This window comes from Pteropus alecto, unplaced genomic scaffold (assembly GCF_000325575.1).
Source record: "Pteropus alecto unplaced genomic scaffold, ASM32557v1 scaffold224, whole genome shotgun sequence".
NCBI lineage: Eukaryota > Metazoa > Chordata > Mammalia > Chiroptera > Pteropodidae > Pteropus > Pteropus alecto.
In genome coordinates, this window is record NW_006436289.1 from 972,358 (window position 1) to 996,088 (window position 23,731).

General features: G+C 49.3%; 1 protein-coding gene across 10 annotated transcripts in view; it reads right to left on the minus strand.

Moving 5' to 3' along the window:
- Window positions 1-23,731, minus strand: part of CEP164 (centrosomal protein 164) — a 65,381-nt gene that overhangs the window by 2,003 nt on the left and 39,647 nt on the right. For 3 of the 10 annotated variants that reach the window (XM_006912770.3, XM_025047464.1, XM_025047467.1), the window contains 20 exons: window positions 20,563-20,648; window positions 19,385-19,552; window positions 18,384-18,530; window positions 13,718-13,963; window positions 10,582-10,713; window positions 10,278-10,494; window positions 9,202-9,279; window positions 8,845-8,976; window positions 8,327-8,449; window positions 7,075-7,218; window positions 6,545-6,628; window positions 6,342-6,407; window positions 5,812-5,987; window positions 5,344-5,467; window positions 4,964-5,031; window positions 4,304-4,511; window positions 3,235-3,342; window positions 2,475-2,589; window positions 1,587-1,934; window positions 657-723 (listed from right to left, as the gene is read on the minus strand). In XM_006912770.3, the coding sequence (XP_006912832.1) occupies window positions 657-723; window positions 1,587-1,934; window positions 2,475-2,589; window positions 3,235-3,342; window positions 4,304-4,511; window positions 4,964-5,031; window positions 5,344-5,467; window positions 5,812-5,987; window positions 6,342-6,407; window positions 6,545-6,628; window positions 7,075-7,218; window positions 8,327-8,449; window positions 8,845-8,976; window positions 9,202-9,279; window positions 10,278-10,494; window positions 10,582-10,713; window positions 13,718-13,963; window positions 18,384-18,530; window positions 19,385-19,552; window positions 20,563-20,648 (2,837 nt within the window). Of the gene's footprint in view, window positions 1-656; window positions 724-1,586; window positions 1,935-2,474; window positions 2,590-3,234; window positions 3,343-4,303; window positions 4,512-4,963; window positions 5,032-5,343; window positions 5,468-5,811; window positions 5,988-6,341; window positions 6,408-6,544; window positions 6,629-6,792; window positions 6,887-7,074; window positions 7,219-7,251; window positions 7,835-8,326; window positions 8,450-8,844; window positions 8,977-9,201; window positions 9,280-10,277; window positions 10,495-10,581; window positions 10,714-13,717; window positions 13,964-18,383; window positions 18,531-19,384; window positions 19,553-20,562; window positions 20,649-23,731 lie in introns of those variants that run through there. The other 7 variants (XM_025047466.1, XM_025047465.1, XM_025047468.1 and 4 more) reach the window with 7 other exon arrangements.

Consider the following 23,731-nt stretch of genomic DNA (forward strand, 5'->3'; position numbering starts at 1 on the left):
CCCTCTGGAACCTTCCCAAAAATGAAAATGGTACACCCCTCCACCCTCTTCTGGGTGAATACTCTTGATATCAGGGCTCTAGGTTCCCATATTCGCCAATTCTGGGCCAATCTCATCAGCAAAAGTTCTCCCAAATGTCAACTCAAATACCTGCCCAGCACCACCTTCAAAATTGGCCGAAGGGGGTATACTTATGGATGGGGGGGCTGTGGGGGGATACGTTTGGCAAAGAATAAGATGAATGGGAAATTAATAACAGGTTTAAATAATTGCCCATCTGTTTCCCCCACGGGTGCCCCTCTCGCTCCAGATGTTACTCAGCAGGACTGAGGAAAGCAGGAAGCAGACAAAGGGTGTAATGGCAGATACAAAGGCCACATTCCAGAGCTGGAGGGGCCAGGGGCTGATTTCTCCCAGAGGGTGCCACAGAGCAGCTTCCTCATGGAGCTGCGCCAGGTACGCCCTGCCCGCCACTGGGACTTTCCTCTGGTTGTAGGAGTGCCTCAGACCCAGGCAGCTTTGTGGATTAGGGGCCTGGCTGACCTCTCTGGGCAACGACCGTGAGTTCTGTTCCCCTGAGAGGTCCTGCCAGCTCAGGGATGCACAGTGAACAGCTGAACTGTGTGATTCCACCCTGAACCTACATGGAGGCTTACCTGGCAGACACATAACCCAGCCTGTTCTCCAAGGGGGCAGGGCTGCTGCTAAGGAATGGGACTCCAGCTGGAAAGTGGGAGGAAATGGTTCAAAATGAGCATTAGTTCAGCTGAGCCAGACCCAGCCCCAAGTAGTCTGCCTCCCCATAACTGAAAAGGCTGTGCCCACAAAAAAAACAACAGAAATTTTCAGTGGTTGAATGAAAGATGACCAATAGGAATTGTTGTATTTATTTCTAAAACTTAATCTACTTTTCTATTTGGGTTGATATGGGGAGATGTAATTTTTTCCCAAAACTGTTTTTATGGCTTTTCACATCCCTCAGCAGTGCTACGACACCAGGGGAGGCCACCCAGCCCAGAAGCAGGGGGAAGCCATATGGCCAAGGGTTACAAACAGAATCCTAGAGTTACAAAGACATGGAGTCAAACCCTGTCTGTTGCTCACTCACTGGGCACCCTGGAAAATATTACTTAACTTCCTTGAGTCTCAGTTTCCTCATCTGTAAAGTGGGGATAAATAATTACTACCTCAGAGAGTTATTATAAAAGCTAAATGAAATGTTCTATGGAGTAAAACAAATGTTCTATGGAGTAAAATGCCTGGCCATAATATAATGCACACAATGGTAGCTATTATGATGATGACAATGATCGTTTAGGTTCTGCTGAGCTCTGGAGTCATAAAGGTCCCAATCAGCCCAAGCTCCAGGCAAACCATCATGACCCATGGAGCCTCCAGCTGCAGGGCAACCAGCAAGGTTTTCTCCCCAGGGATCCACAGTCAATGGCTCAATGAACCATGCCAAAGTTAGGGGCAGGGGTAGAGTTAAAGGGTAAGTGAAGGAGAAAGAGAGAAAAAGGAAGAGGAGAAGAAAGAGAGAAGGAAGAGGAGGAATACACACCACACTGGCCCATGAGGAGGCTTACTTGGAAAATACTTGTGCCACTTCTCCACCAGAAAGTCATCCACTGTTTGAGTCACAGAGGGGGAGAGCCTGGGGCCCAGGCCTGGGTCCCAGGCCCACTGCGTAGACATGGATGTAGCAGGGGATGAGGCTGCGACCTGGGCCAGGGAGGGGTAGATGGGAATGGAAGTGCTCCTGGAGGACCAGGGAGGGTTCTGCGCTGGGGTGGAAGTGAGGAGTGGCGGTGGTGGCTGAGTGCTGAGGCTGCCCAGCATGCTGAGGACACTGTTTAGTTGGCTGCTGATCCGTTGCAGGGAGCTGCTCAAGTAGTGGATCTTGTTGGGGAAGGTAGGACTTGCTGTCAGAGTGACTGAAATGGAAGAGGCAGACGATGAGGAAGGACTTAGGTTCCAGGCACTGGAGCATGCCCGGGCCCAGCTGGCAATGTGGCACCCTACTGGCCTGCCCCCTCCCCGTTCCTCCAAACAACAGCCCCTTGGCCTTGACTTGGGGAATGGGGGGTGGCAGGGCCTGTGTTCGTGATGGTGCAATAGGAGGCTGGCCCTGGAGAAGTAGGAAAGGGTCCTTTGCAAGCCAGAGCGGCAGAAGGAGAATACTTTCCCAGAAAGTGACACTAGAAGGGAGCGGCGAACAGGAACACTTCTCACTGTAAAGCGCCCTGCACATTCGGAAGGCTTTCCTGGATCCTTTCAGCCCTGTGTGCTGGCAAAGCCACGCTGGTTCACTCCTTCCCAAGAATTTACTGAGTACCTTCTCCAGACACTGGCTCCCACAGACCTACCCACACAAGGCTGAGGGAAGGGGGCTCTACCTCTATTCTCCAAGTTCTTCCCTCTCCATGGAAACTGTGGTCCTCCCTCTCCCCCTCTACCCTGCTGCCACCACTCACTGTGAGGCAAGGGACAGGATTCAGAACTTTCACTGCTCATGTCTTCCATGTCGCTGAGGTCAAAGGTCACCACTTTCTTGGTGGGGGCTCCTCTCAGAGTGTCTTCATCTGAAGCCTTATGGGTAAAAGCAGCAGTTATTACTGGTACTCTCCCTGGGCTTTCTGCCCACTGCCCTTGTGAGGTGTAGGGACTGAGCACTTGGTAGGTGGACTCCTTGAGACCCAAAGTCCTGGGACAGGAACATCATGCGGGCTGTCTTGCAAGGGGTGTGGGAAGGAGGCTGGGCTGAGAGAACTCAACTACCTGAGCCACCGGGACCACACGGATGCCCACCCTTCCCCCTAATAAACTCTCCCTGCAGTGTCTCTCCACCTAAGCTTCCCTCCAGACACATCCATTCCTTAGGCATCCAGGGGAAAGTCTACAAGGCCCCAGGGAAGGTAGGGAAACCTTCTAGGTGCATCTATTCCCAACACCCTGAGAATACCATGGTCATCAGGTACCATGGCAGGGGAAGGGCAGGAGCTAGATCCTCAAGAACCTTCAGCAAGAGGCTCTGGGTCTCTCGGGACCACTCGGCACAAACACCCAAACACGAAGCTGAAGCCACTGCCATTTTCACCAGCCCAGGAGCCCTAAGCCTACAATCCTGGGCCCTAGAGGCCCAGCTTCCCTGACACAGGCCCAAAGAACCCAACCACATCCTAGAAACAGAAGAGGCGGTCGTGGGCACAAGGCTACATGGCCATAGGACTGCACCTCTTCCCTAAGAGAGGACTCCAGCTGATTCAGCTTCTCCTCTTTCTTCTTCAGCAGGTTGTGGCCTTTCCGCATGGCTGATTTCATCTCATTCAGGTGTCTGGTCTCCTGCAGCCAAGGAGGAAGGGGAGGAGAAATGTGGTGACTGCCACACAGATGCTGGTGTCCCAGCTTTGCCATCGTTGGCTGGATAATCTTGAACATGACTTAACTCTCAGTCTTAATTCTCATCTAAGAGAAATATTACTTTTCATAGGGTGATGAAAATTAAATGAGATAGAGTATGTTACATGTTGAGTGCTATGCCCATACCTAATAAATTCTCAAATGGTTACTGTTAACCAAATGGTTATTATCATCACCACTATCATCATCAAGGAGGGATTTGGAGGAGCAATGGTGGCGCAGGAGTAGCATGTACATCCCCTGGGAAGCCTCTTGCCCTCTGCTGCCCCCACACTATTCTTAGAGGCCACAGGGCCCCAAGCTTGCTCACCGGCTCTGAGCACCATCAGCTTTCTAAGGGACTTAGTATGATCTGCCAGGACCCTCAAAGATCTGTGATCCCAACTAATAATAACAACCATGAAGTCACTGCCTTTCCATTGCAAATTAGAGTATCAGAAATGTACAAGTAACTCAGTCTTATGCTGAGTGTACTCAAAAGATTTTCAGTTATGAACAAAATTGTCAGTGTGATAGGATAAGCAAGGTATTGGATTTTAAAAACCTTACTTATATTCTTCACCTAAAAAATGGGAATAATGCTACTACCTTGTGCATCATCTATAGTTATTGCAAGGACCAAATGATTTACTGAGAGAAAGCATTCTGCACACTGCGCATTGCCTCATAAATGTAAGGCGCTTTCATCCTCATGGAGCTTCATAACCTGCATCCCCTGTCCAGTTGCCCTAGAAGAATTGTCCAGTGACCCCAGGGCCTATGTGAACACTCTCATGGAATCACCAGAACAATCAAGGACGTGCCCCAAAGCGACTGTTTCCCTGCCTCCCCCAGTGCTCCCCTCTCCTCGTGGGGCTGGCAGGCTGTCCTCCACCCTCCTGACCTCTTCCAGGTCCTTGCGCACATCATCCAAGGTCTTAGTGCCTGGCACGTCTTCGGCTGCTCCCTGAGCACTGGCCAGCTCGTGGCGCCAGTGCCGCTGGGCCGCTTTGAGAGCCGTCTGCCGCCTCCGCATGGAGTGCGTCTGCCGCACCAGGAACTCCTTGGCACCGCGGAGAGCTACCGCCTCCGCAGAGAAGTAGTGCCGGATGCTGTGGGGGACAGGCAGAGTAAGGGACGCCTGCGGTGGGAGGGTGAGCAAAGACTCCAAGAGCCCGACCACTTCCCCAGCAGATGCCCATCTTGAGCAGATTACAGGGCTGGGGCTGAGCAGTGTGAGGAAATGCCGCCATTAAATACTACAGTATGGGGCGTGTTGCCCTGAGTCCTCCTACCTGACACCATCAGGTAGATGGCCAGATGCTCCCATCAGCATGACCCTCAAACAGGGGTTCAGCCGATGCCAGTAGGCTGTGTTAACACTCAGTGGGCACCTACTCGGCTTGCCAGAGAAGATTCCTCAATCCTCCTGGTCCCCTTCCCTAAACCAAGCTCCACTGGTGATCGCTGTCACCTCATTTTAGTTTATACCAGCACTGTGATACAGGCACTCACCCCTCCATTTCATCCTCAACCCAAAATAAGATAGACTATGGGAACTCACCTGTCCAAGGACAAGTCAGTCTCCTCCTTGCTCTGGGAGAAAGTAGAGGGTACCTCTTTGGTCTGGTTCTAAGAATACATGGTAAGAAAGACCCACCAAATGCAACAAAAGCAGATACACTGCAGGCTCAGGGAACCCTGAATTCCCTCCCAGTGGCCTACACACAAATAGCCCTGCTAGCTGCTGAGCACTATTTACTTACAGATATCATTTGACAGATGGAGATGGGAGATTGGAAATGATAAGAACAGGAGGCTAAGGCCCTACACAGAGCAGAGAGCCAGGACCCCTCCTGATGCCCTGCCCCCTCCTGAGGCTCTACCCACTTCTGGTGCCGGAGCCCAGCCATCCTAACCCGTCCCAGGAATAGAGAAGCTCACTGTCACAAGAGATTTTCGTAGGTCTCCAATGTGGAGATCTGGCTCAAAATGTGGAGAAGCATTACTCTCGACTGCCAGCTCTTTCAATGTGTCCCGCTGTCTTTGAGCTTCCGCCTCCAGATCACTGTAGTAGGAAAAGGGAGTGTGAGGTGGGAGGAGGTGAGGAGGATCACATGATAAAACAGGCCAGGCAGCACACAGTTGGGACTCCTGGGAAGGTAGAGAGCAGGACCATCTTCATCCTTTCACTCCTGTCAAGTCCCTGAGGCAGGGCTGCGGCCTGAACAGTAAAACCAGGGACCCCCAACTATTCACAGCCTCCTAACACCTCCCAACCCCTACAAAATGCAGCAGACATAGCTCCTTTGCCTGTTAACTTAGCCATGAGTGGACAGGGCCCATGAGCAGCAGAGGTCAGCGGGCAAGCAAGAGGCAGTGGGGTGGCTAAGTGCAGGATGCCTACACCACCTGACATGTTTCTGCAGCGTCTGACTCTGGGTCTGCAGCAGATCCACCTGGGATTCCAGCTCCAATTTGCAGGCCTGAAGCTCACTGAGAATTCTTCGGAGCTGCTGGTTTGACTCCAACAAGTGGGTATGCTCTTTCTTTGCCTCTTCCAGGTGCTGATGGGTGGCTGTGGCTTCCTAGAGCAGAAGAAAAGATAGAAGCACCTGGAGAAACAGTGAGAAGACGGTAGGGAACAGGCAACCCTAAAGGACAGGGAGGCCCAAAGAGCAGGGAGAGAGGGTGGAACTGACACAGTGAAGTCTCTGTGTCCACGGTCAGAGGATGTGCAGGTTCCCGTCCTCCCACCACAGCCCCACTCCCTGAGGGTCCTGAGTTGGATTCCATACAGTGGTACTATTTGTCAAATAAGCCCAATGCCCTGGAGAGATCAAGTGAACAAAAAGTGGAGTGTTGGGGTGAGGTGGGCGGCGGGGAGAAGGAAAGAGAAAGGGGAAGAGACAAAGAGGGGAGGCCAAGAGAGGCAGACAAACCTCACTCTTCAGCGCAACCTGCCTCTGCACATCAAGGAGCTGCTGCTTCTCCTTCTGGGCAGTCTCCTGTCAGAGAAGGAAAGAAACAGGGCCCCTTGGCCATTTCCAGGTCGAAGGGACAGAAAGGCCCGTTCTTCTGGGGGAGCTATGACTCCAAGGTCAAGGACACCTGGAGATCCTGTCTTCCACTCCCACTCCCTCACCTGAATGTCCAGCTGAGCCAATCTGGCCTTGACATCTTTGGTTCTGGTTTCAAGTTCTACCTCTAAATCTTGGAGTTTCCTTTCCTACATAGAAGCGTAGGTGGAGAGAAAGATGTAAGTGTAGAGAGTACAAAGCACTAGCTGAAAGGGCAGAAGGGGCCCTGACCCACCATACTATAGCAGACCCTCCAAGATGGGCTCAGGCTTCCTCCCATTAGCTCCTGTGGCCTCCCAGGAAAGCATCACACCTTGTTTATTTCCGGTGGTGGCAAGGAGAAGCAAAGGTACCAACCCCAAGGCCCTAGAGGGGCTGACCTCCTCTTCTAATCCTGGGGATGTGCCCTGGCCCAGAAAACAAATGAGCAAAGATGCTCTAGCTTGGGGATGGCCAATGCAAGACCCCACTCCCCCACCCCACCCCCACTCCTGAAGCTGTCAGGCTCCATCCTGTCCTGCTGCCCCCAGCATTTTTCTACCCTGCATGGGGGTGTCTGGTGGGTGAGCCCCAAGTGGCCACCCAGAGCCTCCACCTGCTCCCGGTGCTGACGCCGTAAGTCCTCCAGCTGCCTGTCCTGCTCCTGCCTCACAGTCTCCAATTCTCGCTCGTGGGCCCTTCGGAGGCGCTCCAGCTCTCCAGTCAGGTGACCCAAGAGTTCAGCCCGCTGCTTCCTCTCCTGCACAGAGGGTGGGGCCGCTGGTGGGAAAATGCAGTGGCCCCCCCACCCCTGCCACCTTGAGTCAATAAGATCAAAGACCCCATCAGTTCCCTAAGGCCAGCTCTTAGAGAAGAAGAGCATCAAAGATAGCATGGTCCTACTCCCCCAGAAAGCCTGCACCCCCTCTGCTGCTGAAGCAGAGGCTGGTCAGATGTCATGAGGAAATGCCCCTGTAGGCTGCTGCTTCTACTGCTCCATTATGTACAGCTACCCTTCCCTAGGGAAGAGAGGTCATTAATAAATTATCACTATTCTTCAGCAAGGTCAGAATTGGTTTGGGAAGGGAGTCAACTACATTTCTTCACGGCCTGCTATTTCTGTGCTGAGAAAGACTGTACAAAGTGTCTGGGATACAATCCCTGGGGCAGCAGCTTAGAAGTCCCAGGCAGAGGCCCAGCTGTGGGGGAAAGTCAGCCACCCCACAAATGTTCACCCCAATAGGAACAAGACAAATTGGAGTAGAGCCACTTAGATAACTGAACTTTCCCAGCCAAGGGCTAAAGATGGGCAGATAATACTTACATATTGTTTTGCTCTTGGCAATCTATTTCTTGGTCCTGGAATTTTGATTACCCTGGTGGCATGGTATTAGGGTGGTTAAAGCTGAAGGCTTTGGAATCACACAGTCTAGGCTTGAATCATAGTTCCTCTGCTTATTAGCCAGAGTGGGCTTGGGAAAGTTGCTTATACTCCCCAAGTTTGTTTCCTCATTTTTAAAATGGAGATAATGATAGTATGTACCTTGTAAGGGTGTTATGAGGACTGAATGAGTTAATAAAGAGCTTAGAACAGTGCTTGCACATAGTACAAGCTCAATATGTTAGCTATTATTACCATGAGAGGATAATGCAGCCTGCCTGATGGAGAGGAAGCACTCCTAATCTAATGCTTTAGTTAAAAAGGCAAAAATGACTTTACCATTGCAGGGGGCCAGGGAAGAAAGCCTCCCACAAGCCCTGACCACAATTTGTCCCCTTCCCCTGCTCTCTAGCCAGCTAGGAAGGGCCTGTGTGTGTGTGTGATGCACGCGCACGCGCATGCAAGCATGCATGCTGGACCAAGTCACCTCAGCTTCATACTGCTCTCTGGCCTCAGCCACCACTTGCTGGTGCTCCTGTTTCATCTTGTCCATCTTCCTCTCATGTTCCCTTTCTACCTCCTGGCGCTTCTCTCTCAGGAGGCCACTGAGCTGCAGGGCAGGCGATAGGCATACAACATGCAGGACTGAGAGTAGACCAGTACTCGAGGGCTGAAGCACTTAAAGGTCTCATACACATATGCAACATATGCACACCTCCCCAGTGTTCCCCCTCCCCGACACACAAAACATACATATCACACATACATGACACATGATATATACACAGCAATACTCCAGCATCCCCTCCCCACATGCATACAGGGGCAGGGGGTGGAACAGCACCTGTCCTCAGCGGAACTAAGACATAAAAAGGGAACCAGATGTTCTAAGTACAGCTGAGCCATCCAAAGCAAAGTGGAAGACCCCTTGGACAATAGCCCGGCCAACTATCAGAGCATCCATGACAGGCACACACAAAGCCAAAGAAGCAGACCAGCATTCACCTCTTGCTCATACTCCAGCACTTGGTGAACTTTCCGCTGAGCTCTCTGCTCTGCCCACCCCAGGCTCTCCTGCAGCTGGGCCTCCTCCTTCTGTTGAGCTTCCTCTATCTTCTTCTGGAGGCTGGAGACCACCTGAGGAGGCCCAAGCACAGAGAGCACTGCAGAGTGGCCATAAGAAACTCACTTCCCAGGGACCTAGTATCCCTCCTCATGAACTATGGGGAGAGAGAAGCCTCCTCCCTTGTGGCAGAGATGGGTATGAGTTCTGAGGATTAGTCATGAAGGGGCCGTGATGCTTATACTCAGAGACCAGGCTGCCCAGGCTCTGCTTTACAGGCCAGGCCGGCAGCATCTCACCTCTCTGTGTTTGGCCTCCAGCGAGGAAGAGAGCTGCTCCAGCTGAGTTCTGTGCTCACTCTCCAGTGCTGCCACTGCCTGGGGAACAACAAAGAGCCTGTGAAGGATGCAGGGCAGGGAAGACTGGCTGGGCACTGACTCTGGAGGAAGGAAGAGCCAGGAATCCATTCCCATACCCCTCGAGCTAAGGGGGCTCAGGGGAACCACAGGCACATCTTTGTTCCTCCAATATAATTCAGTCCCTAAAGTCTGCAACTAGGAAATGAACAGGAACATGAAGGCCAGAGTGGAGGAGCAATGAACCTCAGGTCACTGCTTCCAAACCCCTGCCTCTGGGCTAGGCCACAGGCACACGGTGATGCTCATGCCTATGAACGAGACCCCAGGCAGGGAGGGCTGGAAGTTTTAGCATAACTGCCCGGAGTACTTGCAGTACAACGTTCTCCCCAGACCCTACTGAAGCTTCTCCTTGTAACAGAGCCAAAGCTCCATTCTCCACCAAAAGAAAACAGAAGTTCCACATGGCCTGCTACTTACTTCAGCCTCTTACCTAGAGACAGACCATCAGATCAGAGGGACAAGGAGTAAGGACAAGGGAGAAAAAACTCTAAGTGTGCTAACCTCTCATTCTATGGCAGGAGAGAAAAGGAGAAAGATAAAAGGTAATCACGGCTGCCCCTGAAGAACAAGGACAGGGAAAGGGCACCTCTGTCGCAGGACCTCTAGTCTAAGTTCTTTCAGTCATGAAATCTTAAATCCACAAGTCATTTCCCCTTAAACTTCTTCACTGCCATTGATAACACTGCTGCTGGCCCAGCTGGCCCTAGAGGGGCCTCTGGACCTCTGCAGTACCCTCCGCTCTGTCTTGGGGACCAGGGCTAGCACCTGCCCTAAGACAAGCCGGATCCACCCAGAGTAATGGGCCGACCATCTCCACACGCATCTGTGCAGACACCCACTCTCCACCAGGCTCCCCATCAAGCATGCGCAAGACTGGCTCTTCTTCTCCATTCAGTCCCTCCCCAGGCAGCCCAGGGAGCAGCCAGAGGGGAAGAGTCTCCACTCTACTTGCTCACTTCTTTCCTCTCCCCTTCCAGCTGCTCCCTTAGCTGCTGCAAAGCCTTCTCTTTCTCAGCATTCAGGGAAGCTTGTTCTCTCTTCTCCAAAGCCTCCATCTCTTCCTTGAGTTCCTCCAGCATTTGCCTGTTTCTCTGCTCCAAGCTGGCCCTTTCAGCCTTCTGTACGCACTCTAACTCCTCTCTCAGCTTCTGCAGGGAAGCCTGTTGCTCGGCCCTGGGCAGAGAGAAGGGAATGGTAATGGGCCAGTGTACTCAGGGTGGTCCCCTCCACGGGGCTGGGCAGCTTATAGTAGGCACTCACCTGATTTGGTTCTCATCTGCTGCTGCACGGGACTGGACCTGGGCCCGGAGCTGGGACAGCCTCTGGCTTTCCTCTTCTCTTATCCGAGTCCCCTCCTCCTCAGTGGCTTTCTGCAACTGCTCCTTCAGTGAACTGGGAAGGAAAGAAAAGGCAAGTTTGTTGGAAGCTCCAAAGGTGTTTCCTCTTCTAGTCATAATCCCCGGCTTTCAGCCTCAAAAGCCTATAAACTGCCTGTGAAGCTCCCTAAATCTTAAGGATGAACTTAACCGCAGCCTCTGGGTCCTGCTGCCTCCCTATAATATCTCCCAGGGTAAAGGGGGACATGAAATCCACTTGCCCTTTGCCACAGGAAACAGATTATAGGCTGCTTGATCCCAAAACAGTGTTTCTTCCAAAGGCTCCCTTCTGCCTCCAAGTTCACTCAAGGATGGACAGTCTGACCCCAGCCTGACTCTGGTTCCATATCCTTTCACTCCCCACCCCACAGGCTCTATTCCAGCCACATCAGATAAGCCACCACCTCTAAATCCCACCATACTCTTTTTCTTGCCTCTTGGCCTTTGTTCACGCTGGTTCCTTGCCTAGAATGCCCTTTTCTACATGACAAATCCATATTCGTCATTCAACACCTAGTTCACTCCTCTCAGAGAAGTCTTTCTTACTTCCTCCAAATTCATCAATTAGCCTTTCTGTTCCCATCACACAATATATGGGGACCTTTCTTATCCCATACCACTCTGTACCATGCATCATACTGCATCATAATTAATCTTTTGTATGTCTGTTTTCCTTACAAGTCAGGGAGGTTCTTCAGAGAAAGAAATCTTGTCTTAAAATCTGTTCTATCCTAGGTGCTGAACACAATAACTTACATGAAGTAGGTACTCAATAAATGTTGAATTTGAACAATATCACCCACCCCCCCAAATATAAGCGAGCTTTGATTATCTATGAGGGTATCTTATTTATAGACTAACAATAGTAACCATTTCACTCCAAGCAGACATCCCTCTGCTTACACAAACCACATCCTCCTCACGCAGCCCCCACATGACCAGGGCTGTGTGCTGTACACTCAGGGAATTCAAGCCTAAGAAAAAAAAAGATTCAGAAGACAATTTCTTTGAGAAGCTTCTGTAATGAATTCCAAAGCCAAAAAAGATTTAGGATTGTTTTCTATTTCAAGTTCCCAGCAGCACTGCTCCCTTCCACTATGACAGAAAATTTGAGTTAAGTAAAAATCCTTTCTTCTAGATTCTCCAGAAACCCTTTCTCTGTCCTATGGCTAAATTTTACACATAGCATCACAGAATGTTAGAGCTGGAAGGGTCTTTAGAGGTTAAGTCCTTCATTTTACAACTCTCTCTCTCTTCGTCTTACAACTAAACTCGTCATTTTACAACTAAAGAAAATAAGGGTCAGCTTGCCTGCTCATTCAAGAAATATTTGCTCTAAGGTCAGTGTTGCTTCCAGAAATTTCTACCAAGTCAAACTTTCCTAGCAGAGAGGAGGCCCCGCCTCTCAGCAAGGCTTATGTATAAAGAGAAACAGAGTTCTCATGATGAACTATTTCAAAGGGAGCCAGGCAAGGCAATGCCCACAGAGAAATCACTTAGTCAAGGCCACTGAAACCATATTGATTTCAACTGAAAATAAAAATAAGAACTACCATTATTTGAGCAAAAACTGTGTTGCAGGTCCTAAGTCACATACTTTTGGCGCGCGAGTCTTCACCACAACCCAAGAGGGCTCTTGGACACTCTGGAGTTGCGAGTGGTTTGGAGAGGGATAAAAAGCCCAGTCAGGCAAGCCCAGGGTAGGGCCAGGAAGAGAGGAAGAGCCTGGTGGGCTGGCAGGGAACCACCGCCAGGATCCTCTCCTAAGCGCTGCCTCTCAAAGCGAGCTGAGCCCCACCCTGTTTGGGTGGGCCCCTGCCTCAGTTTTCAGTTAGCTAGAAGAGGAAGATGCTGTGGGGAGATCTGCTTTGTGGGATGCTCCCTGGCAGAGGATCCAGGAGGGGTGATATAAGGGCACTGGGTCAGCGGATCCTGTGTTGGGCTGAGATTGTCCCCAACCCTCTGGTAGTCAGGTGTTGGTTTTCTGTTAGCATCTCTAAATTAAGCATGAATGTTTTATACAGTCTTTGTTATCTATAATATATATATATTAAAAAAAAAAAAAAGTCTCTACTACTTTTGGATGTTCTGTCCAAGAGGATAAAATTTAGCCTTTAGTTAAATTGCCAAATAAGTGAATTACATTAACACCTTTTTGTAGCACTTTCCCCATGGGACTGTGACAGAGATTGCTTGTTAACATCTCAATATCCATTCTCTCATATTCCTTACTAACAAAACCCTGATTTTATTCTCTCATGTAAAGAGACCCAGCTAAAGGACTAAATTTCTCAGTCTCCTCTGCAACCAGGGGTAACCAATGAGATAGATGTGAAAATTATTGGGTAGTTTCCAAGAAAACTCCTTTAAATGAGCTAGCACAGAGGTCCCGAATATATACACACACACAATCGCATACACTCAGGCCCTGCCCAGGCTTAAGTGTCTTGTTTGTCTAGGACCTCCCAACCAGCTACTCAAACCCAAATAGAAACCTCTGGGTCCTGAGCAAGAGCACCTCACACTGCATCATGTGGTCCCTATCAATCTCACTGGGTCCCAGCCAGGCCCTGACTCCCAAAAAGAACAATGTAGTAATTAAGAAAACGAGCCTCAGAGACAAGCCACCTGAGTGAAGCCCGGCTCCGCTGCTCCTTAGTGTCGTCCCTTTCCATGCCTCAGTTTCTTCATTTCTTATCAATTATAGATTCTATAAATTGGGGTTGATATCAATACCCTATAAGAGCCATTCAGAGGACTAAACAAAGTAATAGATATAAAGTACATGGATCAATATAACCTGTCAAAAAATGTTAGCTAGAGATCATGTTTCCCAACTCTCTTCCAATAAGAGGAGGGGTCATGATCCTTGGCAAGGGAGCCTATTCCTCCACACAGGCCAGTGAGGAGTCTTGGCAGGGCCCCGGGCATCCCTGTGGTCTCCGGGGCGAGAGAAGATGTCCCCCACTCCCCACATCACTGTGAGGCCCTGAGCAGCTTATCAAGGGGAGGGGCAGGACCTGAGAGACTTCTCTTTCTTCTGGTGAAGCTGGAGGATCTCCTCTTCCTCCTCCTGCCACAGCTTCTCCCGCAACTGCTGCATCTTCTTTTGCTTCAATTCTAGAAGTTGCCTCTGGTCTTGCTTGAGTTCTTGGGCCACTGCCTCTTCCATGGCCTTCAGGGCAGCCTCTGAGAGCGGCTCTGGGGAAGCCGCAAGCTCCAGAGAAGCCGCAAGCTCTAGAGAAGCCGCAAGCTCTGGAGATTGCCTACCAAGGGTGAGAAACAGCGTTTATTTAGTTTTAATATCCATTTACCTTTTGGCATCAGAATTTATACAGCTATAGATCACATACAGAATCCTAATGGAGCACCCATAATCAGGAATCACATATGCCAATCAGGTCACACAAGGGCCAGCAGTAAGGCTGCCCCTCTTGGACATAACAAGCACCATCTGTTCTACAGGACAAACCCCACTGTGGCTAACGCCTCAAAAGCCTAGGGAGAAGGGAAGCCCATAGCATTCTCTCAGTGGACCTGGTAGGTTATAGCCCAAGGTGAAGAAATAGCTCAAGAGCTGGCAGCAGCAGGGAGGGATTAAAGTGCTATCCCTAACGGATTCGTCCCCAGAATGGCTCAGACAGAAAAGCCCTTTTACTGTCTCCCCACTAGAGCTCTGCCTGCTACTTGAGGCTCATGTCAGCAGTTTGGAAAGTCCCCAGAGGCTGTTCTTTGCCTCCCAAACTGAACAGAGGCCAATGCATAAGAGCCAGTAGGACAAGCAGCAGCATTTTTTGTAGCCCTGAGACCTAGAATAGTCTATGGAGGCCCAGGAACAGGAAACCCCCATCCCACACTGCCAAGAAAGCCAGGCAAGAGACCATTCCCTAAGCCAAAGAATGTAGCAAGAGCACAACAGGAATGCTATGCTCTATATCTCCCCAATGATGCCACTCTTTCATCCGCTTCGAGTTAATTCAATATTTGGAAGTAGGTAAAAGAAATTCAGAGCTAACCTGGATGCATAAGGTTGGGTGGTAAGATAGGACTTATGGTATTGGTTACAAAGATGCCTATAATGTAAGAACCATTGTTTGTTGCTTGTACTCTGGTTCATGAAGGAAACACCCAAAGAGAAACCCTAAGAACATTTGGGACAATGAAAGCATAAGTATTTTGCCTCCCAGAGTGGCTTTCCTAAAGGCCAGTATGTGTTTGCATTCCCAGGTACCTAAATCTTATGTTAGGAATTGATCTCACCATACAACTACCAACCACTCTTCCACAGGGCTCAGGGCTGTGGCAGGCCTGGAACAGTGGCCCAATCAACCTCAGTAGTATGTGGTTTTGGTCCAAATCAAGGAGCACTGGGGCAAGAGTGAAAAAGGGGAGCCAGTCTCCCTGCTGGGGTCACAGAACCTGCTTCTCCTTCAAGCTCTAATACTGCAGCAGATGGAAGACAGCGTGCGGAATAAGATTAGAACAGCAGAAGAAAACAAGGCCTTTGGAATTTCATTTTGGCCCCTTGAGATCAGAGAGAGAAGGAAGACATAAAAGGCCACTGATGTCTCTGAAATACCATTAAAATCTTTCCTTCCCCCTTTCCTAAAATTATAACTCAGACCAGAAACAGTCTTGAGCTCTGCCTTCAATTCTCTTCTGCTCCCAGCTCCATCTCCCCCTCCTTCCAATTCCTAGCTTCCTCTCAGTCCCATGACATAGCCCAACTGATGCAGACGTAAGAGATGTGGCTGCCACCTCCTCTGAGAATCCTGCCTTTGAAAAGAGCCTCCCCCTGCAGCTCTCCACCTCATCAACCCTCCAACTCATTTCCAACCTTGGCTGAAAACATCTTTTAATCTTGAGATGGCACCTTTTAATGTCTCTCTCCCCTGTGGGCTGTGATGCTATGTGGAGCCCTAGGGACAGATGCTACAGAAAGATGGGGCATCAGAGGGTGTGGTAGCATGTGCCCAGTCTACACATACTAGTGAGCTGGCTTGCATACCTGGCTTGCAGGCAAATGGGCCTATTTTCAGTGAGCCTCTTCGCTGTGTTCCCATTTGGAAGATCTAGTATCCTAAACTGCCAGCTTAGGTCCAAGGCAGTCAACAATGCGTGTGAAAGATCTTTGAGAAGACTGAGAAGTTGAGGACTCCAGAGGAAGAGGCAGGTCTGATTTCTAGGCCATTCCTCAGGTATTAGCATCAGTGAGACCAAATTTCTAACAGTTAGTGGCCAAGAGGAGGCTCTGCAGAAGCATGGTCATTTCAGGGTGGCCATCAAGTAGCTCTGAGAAATGTGAAAGGAAAGCAAGGAGGGAAGGCAGGGAGGGAGAAGAAGGAGGAAGGTATGGCACCCGGACATTCTGAAATGGTTGTACACTACTGAAGCTGAGTTCTTGTCTCTTCTCAAATCAACCTAGTGGTTTTAATTCAGCTACCCTCTCTCTACAAGCACGCGAAGGAAGATGCTGCAACGACAAAGGGAAGAACATCCCTGTTTCCCAGACCCAGGCCTTCTGGCCATAAAGCATGCACATCGGTGGCTTCTTGCTAGCCCTGCCCATGCTCTCTGGCCTACTCTTTGTTCGTAACTCCTTCTGATTCAGTTTTACAACATCTATGAAAGTTGGCATACTCTATTAATCGTGTTTTCCTATTTTCTGTATTTTAGAAAGTTTCGACATCTTAAAAAGCTTGCTGGTCAAGGGGAGACTGCCCCTCCCAGGACTAGCCAATTCTTACCGACACAAAAGGGAACATGTCTGTCATATGCAAACCAACCAATCCTGACTCTATCTAACTCTCACATCTCCTTATCTAACTCACAACACCAAGCCAATACTTCTCTACACTAAATCAACCAGGACCAAGTACCAGGCAACTAGAGGACACCCCTAACCCAAAATCCACAAAATTGCTCAACCCATCCCATCCTACACTCACTCAGGGTACTTATGCTACTTCACTCATTCCTCCCACAAAAAAACAACAAACAAACAAAAGAAAAAAAAACAAGAAAAGTTCTGGGCCATGCTCTCCCTTCTCACTTCCTCTGCCTCCTGACTAGCCCTGGTCCTTACCCATGTGGCCCTGCGTGACATGGCATGCCTTCTTCTCTCTGGAAATGTTAGTAACAAATTCTTCTTTCAGTGACATTGGTCTGTTTTCTCAGTCACCTCCACAAATTAAAAACCCATAGGTACAAATGAGACAGAGACACCAAGCTACTCCCCACAAAACCCAGAAAATCAATCCATTCCTAATGTAGTTGTAAAGATAATGACAAGGAAGTTATGGGGCCTGAAAAGGTTCAGGAAAGGAACAAATGACATTGCCTATGAATACTGTAAATTTGTCAAGGAAAATTTTCCTGAGACCTCGGCAGGGGCAGCCTCACTGGGACAAAGGAGAAACACAAAGGTGCTTTGGCTCCTCTCACTGCCCAGCTCTCTCCCAGAAGGCCCAGGTAGAAACTCTTTGACTTCTGACCTCTGCCCACAGGGTCTTCTCTCTGAACTACACTCACCTCCTGTCCCCATAAAAAGCACACTGATCTGTCTGTCCACAGGCACCAAGGACACTTGGGAAAGCCATGTCATTCCTCAAGGTTAGAGCTGTCATTGTGGGATACATCGCCCCCTTAAAAATGGGGCTATCCCTTCCCTGCATCAGTCCTGCAGTGCCACAGTGATGACATGAGATCATAAGTTCATGTGCCCTGCCAGGTCTTGGTGACACTTTCTGTGAGCAATTAGTGGATGAACCTGTCTCTGCTCAACAGTCAGCCCCAAATCCTTGAGACTCTAGTTCTTTTGTACTACTCAGTTCACAGATGGGAAAAATTGTATAACCCTGCACCTGTCTCTCTCCAGGTACAGAAAAGGAACAGTGGCTGCAGACTAAAAGTCAGAAATCTATAACCCTACTGACTAGAATCTAGTCCTAATTTTGCAACCAACCAGCAATGTGACCCTTTGCCTCTCTGAGCCTGTTTCCTCATCTGTAAAAAGGGGTAAGAGAGGGGAGGGTGAAAATGGGAGAAGAAAAGCTAAACAATTTCTAAGTTCTAGAAGTGCTCTGTGCAACCACCTAAGTGAAGCTCACATAAGTGAGCTTCAAACCCAGTCTCAAATGATATATACCGTATACCATATAATTCCTTTAAATGAAGTTGGAGAACTGAAAAAACAAATCTACCAGACAGAAGCCAAAATAGTAGTGACCTGGGACAGGTGGATTAGAGGAAAGGAGCATGAGGAAACTTTCTCGAGGGATGGAAATGTTCTCCATCTCATCTGAGTGTTGGTTACATGGTGTGTATATATATGTAAACATTCGTTGACTTGTACAATTCAGATTTGTGTACTTTCGTGTATATAAATATCTCAATAAAACCTTTGGGGTTCTGCTAATGACCCAAGAGGAACCCCCTTGTTTCCACTCTTGTACCCCAAGTTTTGATGAGGGGAGCCCTGGGGACCTAAGCTAACCCACACGAGGACTAGTGATGGCTGCCTAGGGGTCTCAAGGCTGCTCACAGAACCAAGGGGACACTCACTCTCCCCCCACTCCACCCCTTGGTCCACAGCATCCTCTCCCCAGCAACCAAGAGTGGATGGGCACTAAAGCCACCCACACACAATGGAGAACAGGGAAGAGACACGTTAAAACTGGCCCTTACATCTCAGGAGAGACTGACAGGGTGGGGCTGACTGCCACCTTCTGCTTGGACTCCTCGGCCTCTTCCTGCCCAGTGCCCAGCTTCTCAGCCTGGGAGCGCTGATCCTTGCCCCTCTTATAGGCGGCAGATGGGCTTGGGATCTCCTCCCTTGATACCAATAAGGAAGCAAATGTGTTAAAGCCAGGAGAAAGGTGAGAGACTCCAGATGTACCTCATTCGGGGTCAAAGAGCTGTAATGGGGACAACACAGGCAGCCCTAACAGCTTCTCTATCTCAGGTCTTAAATCTCACTTTCCACTCCCTGCCTCTTCCCAAGCTGTTTACAATGAAGACCAGATATTCATGTCCCACGTGGGACATGGAATGGTTATGGGGCCCAAGGAGAAATTCTGCACACAGCAGGTGTTCAGTGGAAGCTGGTGATTGAACATCGCTGCTGCTCAACTTCCCCTAGTGACTCATTCCAACTGGATGAGCTCTAAGACCAGCTTTCTGTTTGCCAGAACAGAACTAGCAAATATACACCAGGCTCTGGACCAGGCTGGGGCACAAAGGTCCTCTCAGCTGGCCTCAGGGAAGCCTAGGTCTCTGCACCCGCCTCAGCATAGGACCTAGCACACAACAGGGCTCTACAGGGGGTTGCTGAACTAGAGGTGGGATGACTACTGGGTGCGAAGGGCTGATGTGGGGAGACTGGGAGAAATGGTCCTCCTAGCAGGACCTACGCATCCTGGGTAACAGCAGTCTCTGCCCAGCCCCTGGCAGGGAGGTAGTTGGGTCAGAAGAGACCCTTCTTAGTTCAAGAGTTTCTAAGCTCCCCTAATCAGGCTGTGCACCCCAACTTTAGCTGTAGACCGATGACTAGAAAAAGGCCGATCTCCTCATTTCCCAGCTCACATGGGACACTCAGCAGAAAGAAACTTCTCTTGCTGCTGCTTGGGCTGAAAACTCATCCCAGCTCTCCCCACTACCACCCCAAGAGGGTTCCCACTCATCCTTACCTCTGCAGGGAAACAGGCGGGACGGGGCTGCCTGCAGATTCCTCCCTGGGCTCCGCTGGCCCCTTCCACTCAGGCTGTCCCGCAGGGGCCTGCGGAGGCCCTTCTTCAGAGGCCTGGCTGTGAAGAGGACTCTTGAGCTGCTCCCCAAGCAGAAGTGGAGGAGACAACCTGGTCAGCCAACCAGAGCAGCAGTCAGGCCCCTCCATTTGAAGGGCAGAATGAGACTGAGGAGTATAGTGTGTGGACCTAGATCCATTCCTCCTTCCAAGCTGTACCCCAGCCCCACATCCACACGGAGCCACAGAGGGCAAAGCAGCCAGAAAAGCAGGAAGGAGAGACTCTCGACTGAGCAACTGAGCGCTCCCTTTGCCTGGACTAGACTCAGTCTTCCCAGGTCCCTGTGCTGCTTATGCTTAGCCTGGAAGTGAGAGCTAATTCAAAATTACTGGGGCCACAGAGGGATGGAATAACTGAGCAGAAATTAGGGAGAAAAAAAGAAGTCAAACTTGAGTGGTCAGACTATAGAAAATGCATGAAGTTCTAGCTCTAAGAAAGAATGCTGATAGCTTTTAAAGGTCCAAAAAGTAGAATGACTCCTCATCTTCCCCTTCCGGAGTGACAGCCCTTCTCTTATCACGAGTTCATGCCTGAGAAGCTGGAAGCTCCCTACTCCCACACTACACTACACTACACTACACTCACACACCGCAGCCAGTTCTGAGGTAGCAGGGCCCTGATCAGAGCTCTGAGTTGCAGAACTGATCCTTTGCCATGACTCCAGTACTGGCCCATGACCAGGCACAAATGCAGCTTAATCCAATCCAGCAACAAGGACAAAGCCCTGGCCCCATACTGATGTTAACGTGCACAAAGTCCCACCAAAGGCATCCAGCAGCACTTCACATTCCTGTCTTGGTACAGAATCAGAGGGTTTGAGGTCGAGCTCGCTCGCTTGCGCGTGCACTCCACACACTCTCTCACTCTCTCTCTCCCCCCTCCACACACACGCGCACACACACACACACACACACACACACACAAACTCTTTACAAGGCCATCCAGTCAGTTTATCATCTCCTTCAGGCAGGACCACACTGAGCCTTGCAGACCAAAACCAGGAATTCTGCCCAAGCCCACACACATAAAGGCCCCTGAGGGCAGCCTCCCACATACTGTACCTCCCCAAGCCTTTGGACTGCATGCTCTGCAGCTCATCTTGGCTGGACTGGCTGTCATCCTTGTCTTCTCTTCTCAATCTCTGGGCCTGTAAGCAGTAGCAGTGGAAAGTGTATATTAGAGAGGCCTATATGTGGTCCCTCAATCCTCCAACTGACTCCCATGCCTCGGAGAAAGCACTGAGAAGTGGCTCTTGAGTGGGTGAAAACCACTCGGGATACAGAAGAGGCAGCCCATTTACTGTACAATAAAGCCTCCTGGGGCTCTGGCTAAGCCCCTAGGTTCACAGCTGCTCCAGGGCTGGCCTTGCTGGTCTGGGGAGGGTGAGTCAGACACCATAGCCACTACAAGCAGAGCCAGAAGCTGTAGGCTGAAGGAAAACACACAGGAAAGAAAAAAAAAAAAATCCTTGTCTCCTGCAGTTGGAAGGCTTCACTGCCATTTATAAGGAGAAAGCAGAAAAATTCATGAACACCCCACATCTACAGAGGCCCCAGATCTCCAGTGTCAATGATTTATAGGGAGGCTGAAATAAAGTGAGCAGACAAGTACATTAAAGAGGAAGGGTCCTGGAGAGATGGAGACTTGGTGAAACGAGAGAGTGCTGTACTCCAGATGAAACTGGTACCATCAGGGCATGTGAAGAAAGACAAAGTGTTCCTATTTTCCATTCTGAGCTCCCCCCAGCACCCAGCACCCATCAGTGGACTATGATGCCCCCTTTCCAGTCAGAGATTGTACCACCTATCCAAAAGACAAAAAACAAAAACAAAGAACAAATCTCATTTTATAGCTTGGGCATCTGGACAAATTTGGTGAAAAAGAGAACTATTCTTGATAAGTTCGAATATTTTCTGCAGGGGTGGGGCCATAGGATATAGTAGTGAAGTCAGCCTAAACTCCATCATCTGTTCTAGCATTTTCTGCCTGGGGAGTCTGTCTCCTCCGCTAGACAATAGCATAGTAAACCAGAGCTCACAAGGCTTTAGGTGAGGATTAAATTAGATTATGTACATAACCCCTGACTCCTGGCCCAAAGAAGGCTGCCGCAAATGTTAGCTCCTCTACTCACACTTGTTCCTGCTCTCCCAGCCTAAGGACAAAAACAAAAACAAAAACAAACAAAAAAAAAACTCCTTGCCAGTGCCAGTCCCCATTCTAGGACCTGCACTCCTTCTGTCACACTGACAGGAGCCCCGTCTGTTCTGGAACACAAGGGTTAACAGGAGCAGTGGGGCAGGAGACAACTCACTCTATCTTCCTCAGTGGGGTTCTGGCCTAGCTGGCACACTGCTGTGCCTTCAGCCCTGTGCCCACAGCCCTCCACACCTCTCCACTGGCAGTCTGAGCCCCAGCAGCTGTGGCCGACTCTGCCATCTGGATGGGTGAGGAAGGGCAGAGCCTGAACTAAAAGCCAGCTCCCCCAAATTACATTAAAAATAGAAATGCTGCCTGTAAGTACCTCCTGGTGCCCGCAGCAGAAGGGCTCCCTGCCAGTGCTGCCACTCCTAATGGCATCAGCCTGGGCAGAGCCCGCAGACAACAGCAGGGGCCTGAAAGCCTCCTCCCACCTCAGCTCTAGTCCCTTCCAGTGTTCAACTCAAAACTTCTCTTCCCTACAAATCACACCAAGTTCCACAAATAGCTCCCTATCTCACTTCTCAAGAAAAAAAAAATCACATAGGCCAATCTATTTAACAAACTAAAAGTTGATGGATAACAAAGTGAGGTGGTCGTAATAACAATTTGGGTATTGAGCCCTCAGTCAGAAAAAACTAACTACAATGTCTGTTCCTTTCTTGATTCATCTCCTATATTTCTGCCGGAAACCCCTGCTAGAGAAAAGGGGATACCTTGGGAAAGTGCCCAGACAGAGGTCCTTCGAGTAGTTTCATTTGATCCCTAGACCTTTTTGCCCAGGAAGGAATCAAAAGAACCAGACAAGGAAATTATCTATGTCAGTACTCTTCAGAAAGGAGAGACAGCGAGTATGTTCTCAGCCTCTAGCCTAACATTGCTTAAGACACCATTCCTCCGTTCTTAACTCAGCTTCGAGGTTTCGTTTTGTCAATGGTCCAGTCACCATTTAAATAAATCACAATGCATTTATAAAGCAGAATGCTCTGGAACCAATAAAAAGAGTAAGGTAGATCTGAAATAACTTAGAAATAAGTAAAATTTAAATTTGATCCTCAAATTTAAAGACCATATTGCCAAGCAGTTTTTGTAACACAGTCTGAATTTTTCTGGGAAGAGAAAAGATAAATAGAAAATAGATATATGCTAGGATGTACGCAGAAAATTTTCTGGAAAGGCATGTGAAAAATGTTAATAGAAACTGTTAATAGTCTCCACCTGTGGGAGTAATGCTGTAGGAAGCAGAAGACTTCGACCTTTTATACTATTGAAATAATTTTATAGTCATTTTTGTAATTTATTAAAAATTCATCATGTTTATAATTGATCATAATCATTATTTTGTCTGTGGTGATGGTTTGAAAAGTATACACATGGTAAAACTTAACAAATGGTACACTTTAAATATGTCCAGTTTATTATACGTCAATTATATCTCAATAAAACTGCATACAATTTTTTAAGTGAACAAAAACTTGTTGAGCTCAATTCTAAGCCTTTGCACTGGCTTTGGCCTTGGAAGAGATCCAGAGAATATAGGACATGGGTAGGAGCCCACAGGAAAGACAAAGGAGACTGCACCTACAGTTCAGTCTGCCCCACAAAGAGGCTGCTGCTCAGTCCTCCAGCTCCACCTCCCTTCTCAGCCTCTCCATGCTCTGTGTGGTCAGCCAACCTGAGTGTCCAGCACTGCTCCATGCCCTAATGTGCTAGTCATGAGATATCGCTTAAGGTTTCCTCTGCCAGGGCTGGCAAAGGGTGCCTCGTGAGAACCAAATCCAAACCAGGCCCTGCTACTGCTTTATATCAAGTGGCATGACTCAAAAAGAGGCTGCTGACCTCATTAGGTTTTAGGCAGAACCTAGAAATCTGTCTTTTTTAAAGCCCCCAAATATTCTAATAACGGTCAGTTTTTGGAGCCAGAGAAATGGAAATATACCCTGCCCAGCCAACTAGGTAACTTCCTTGCTTACCTACTACCAAAAGTGACTCACAATTCACCTGCTCCATGCCCTTCCTGACTGATCCTACCTG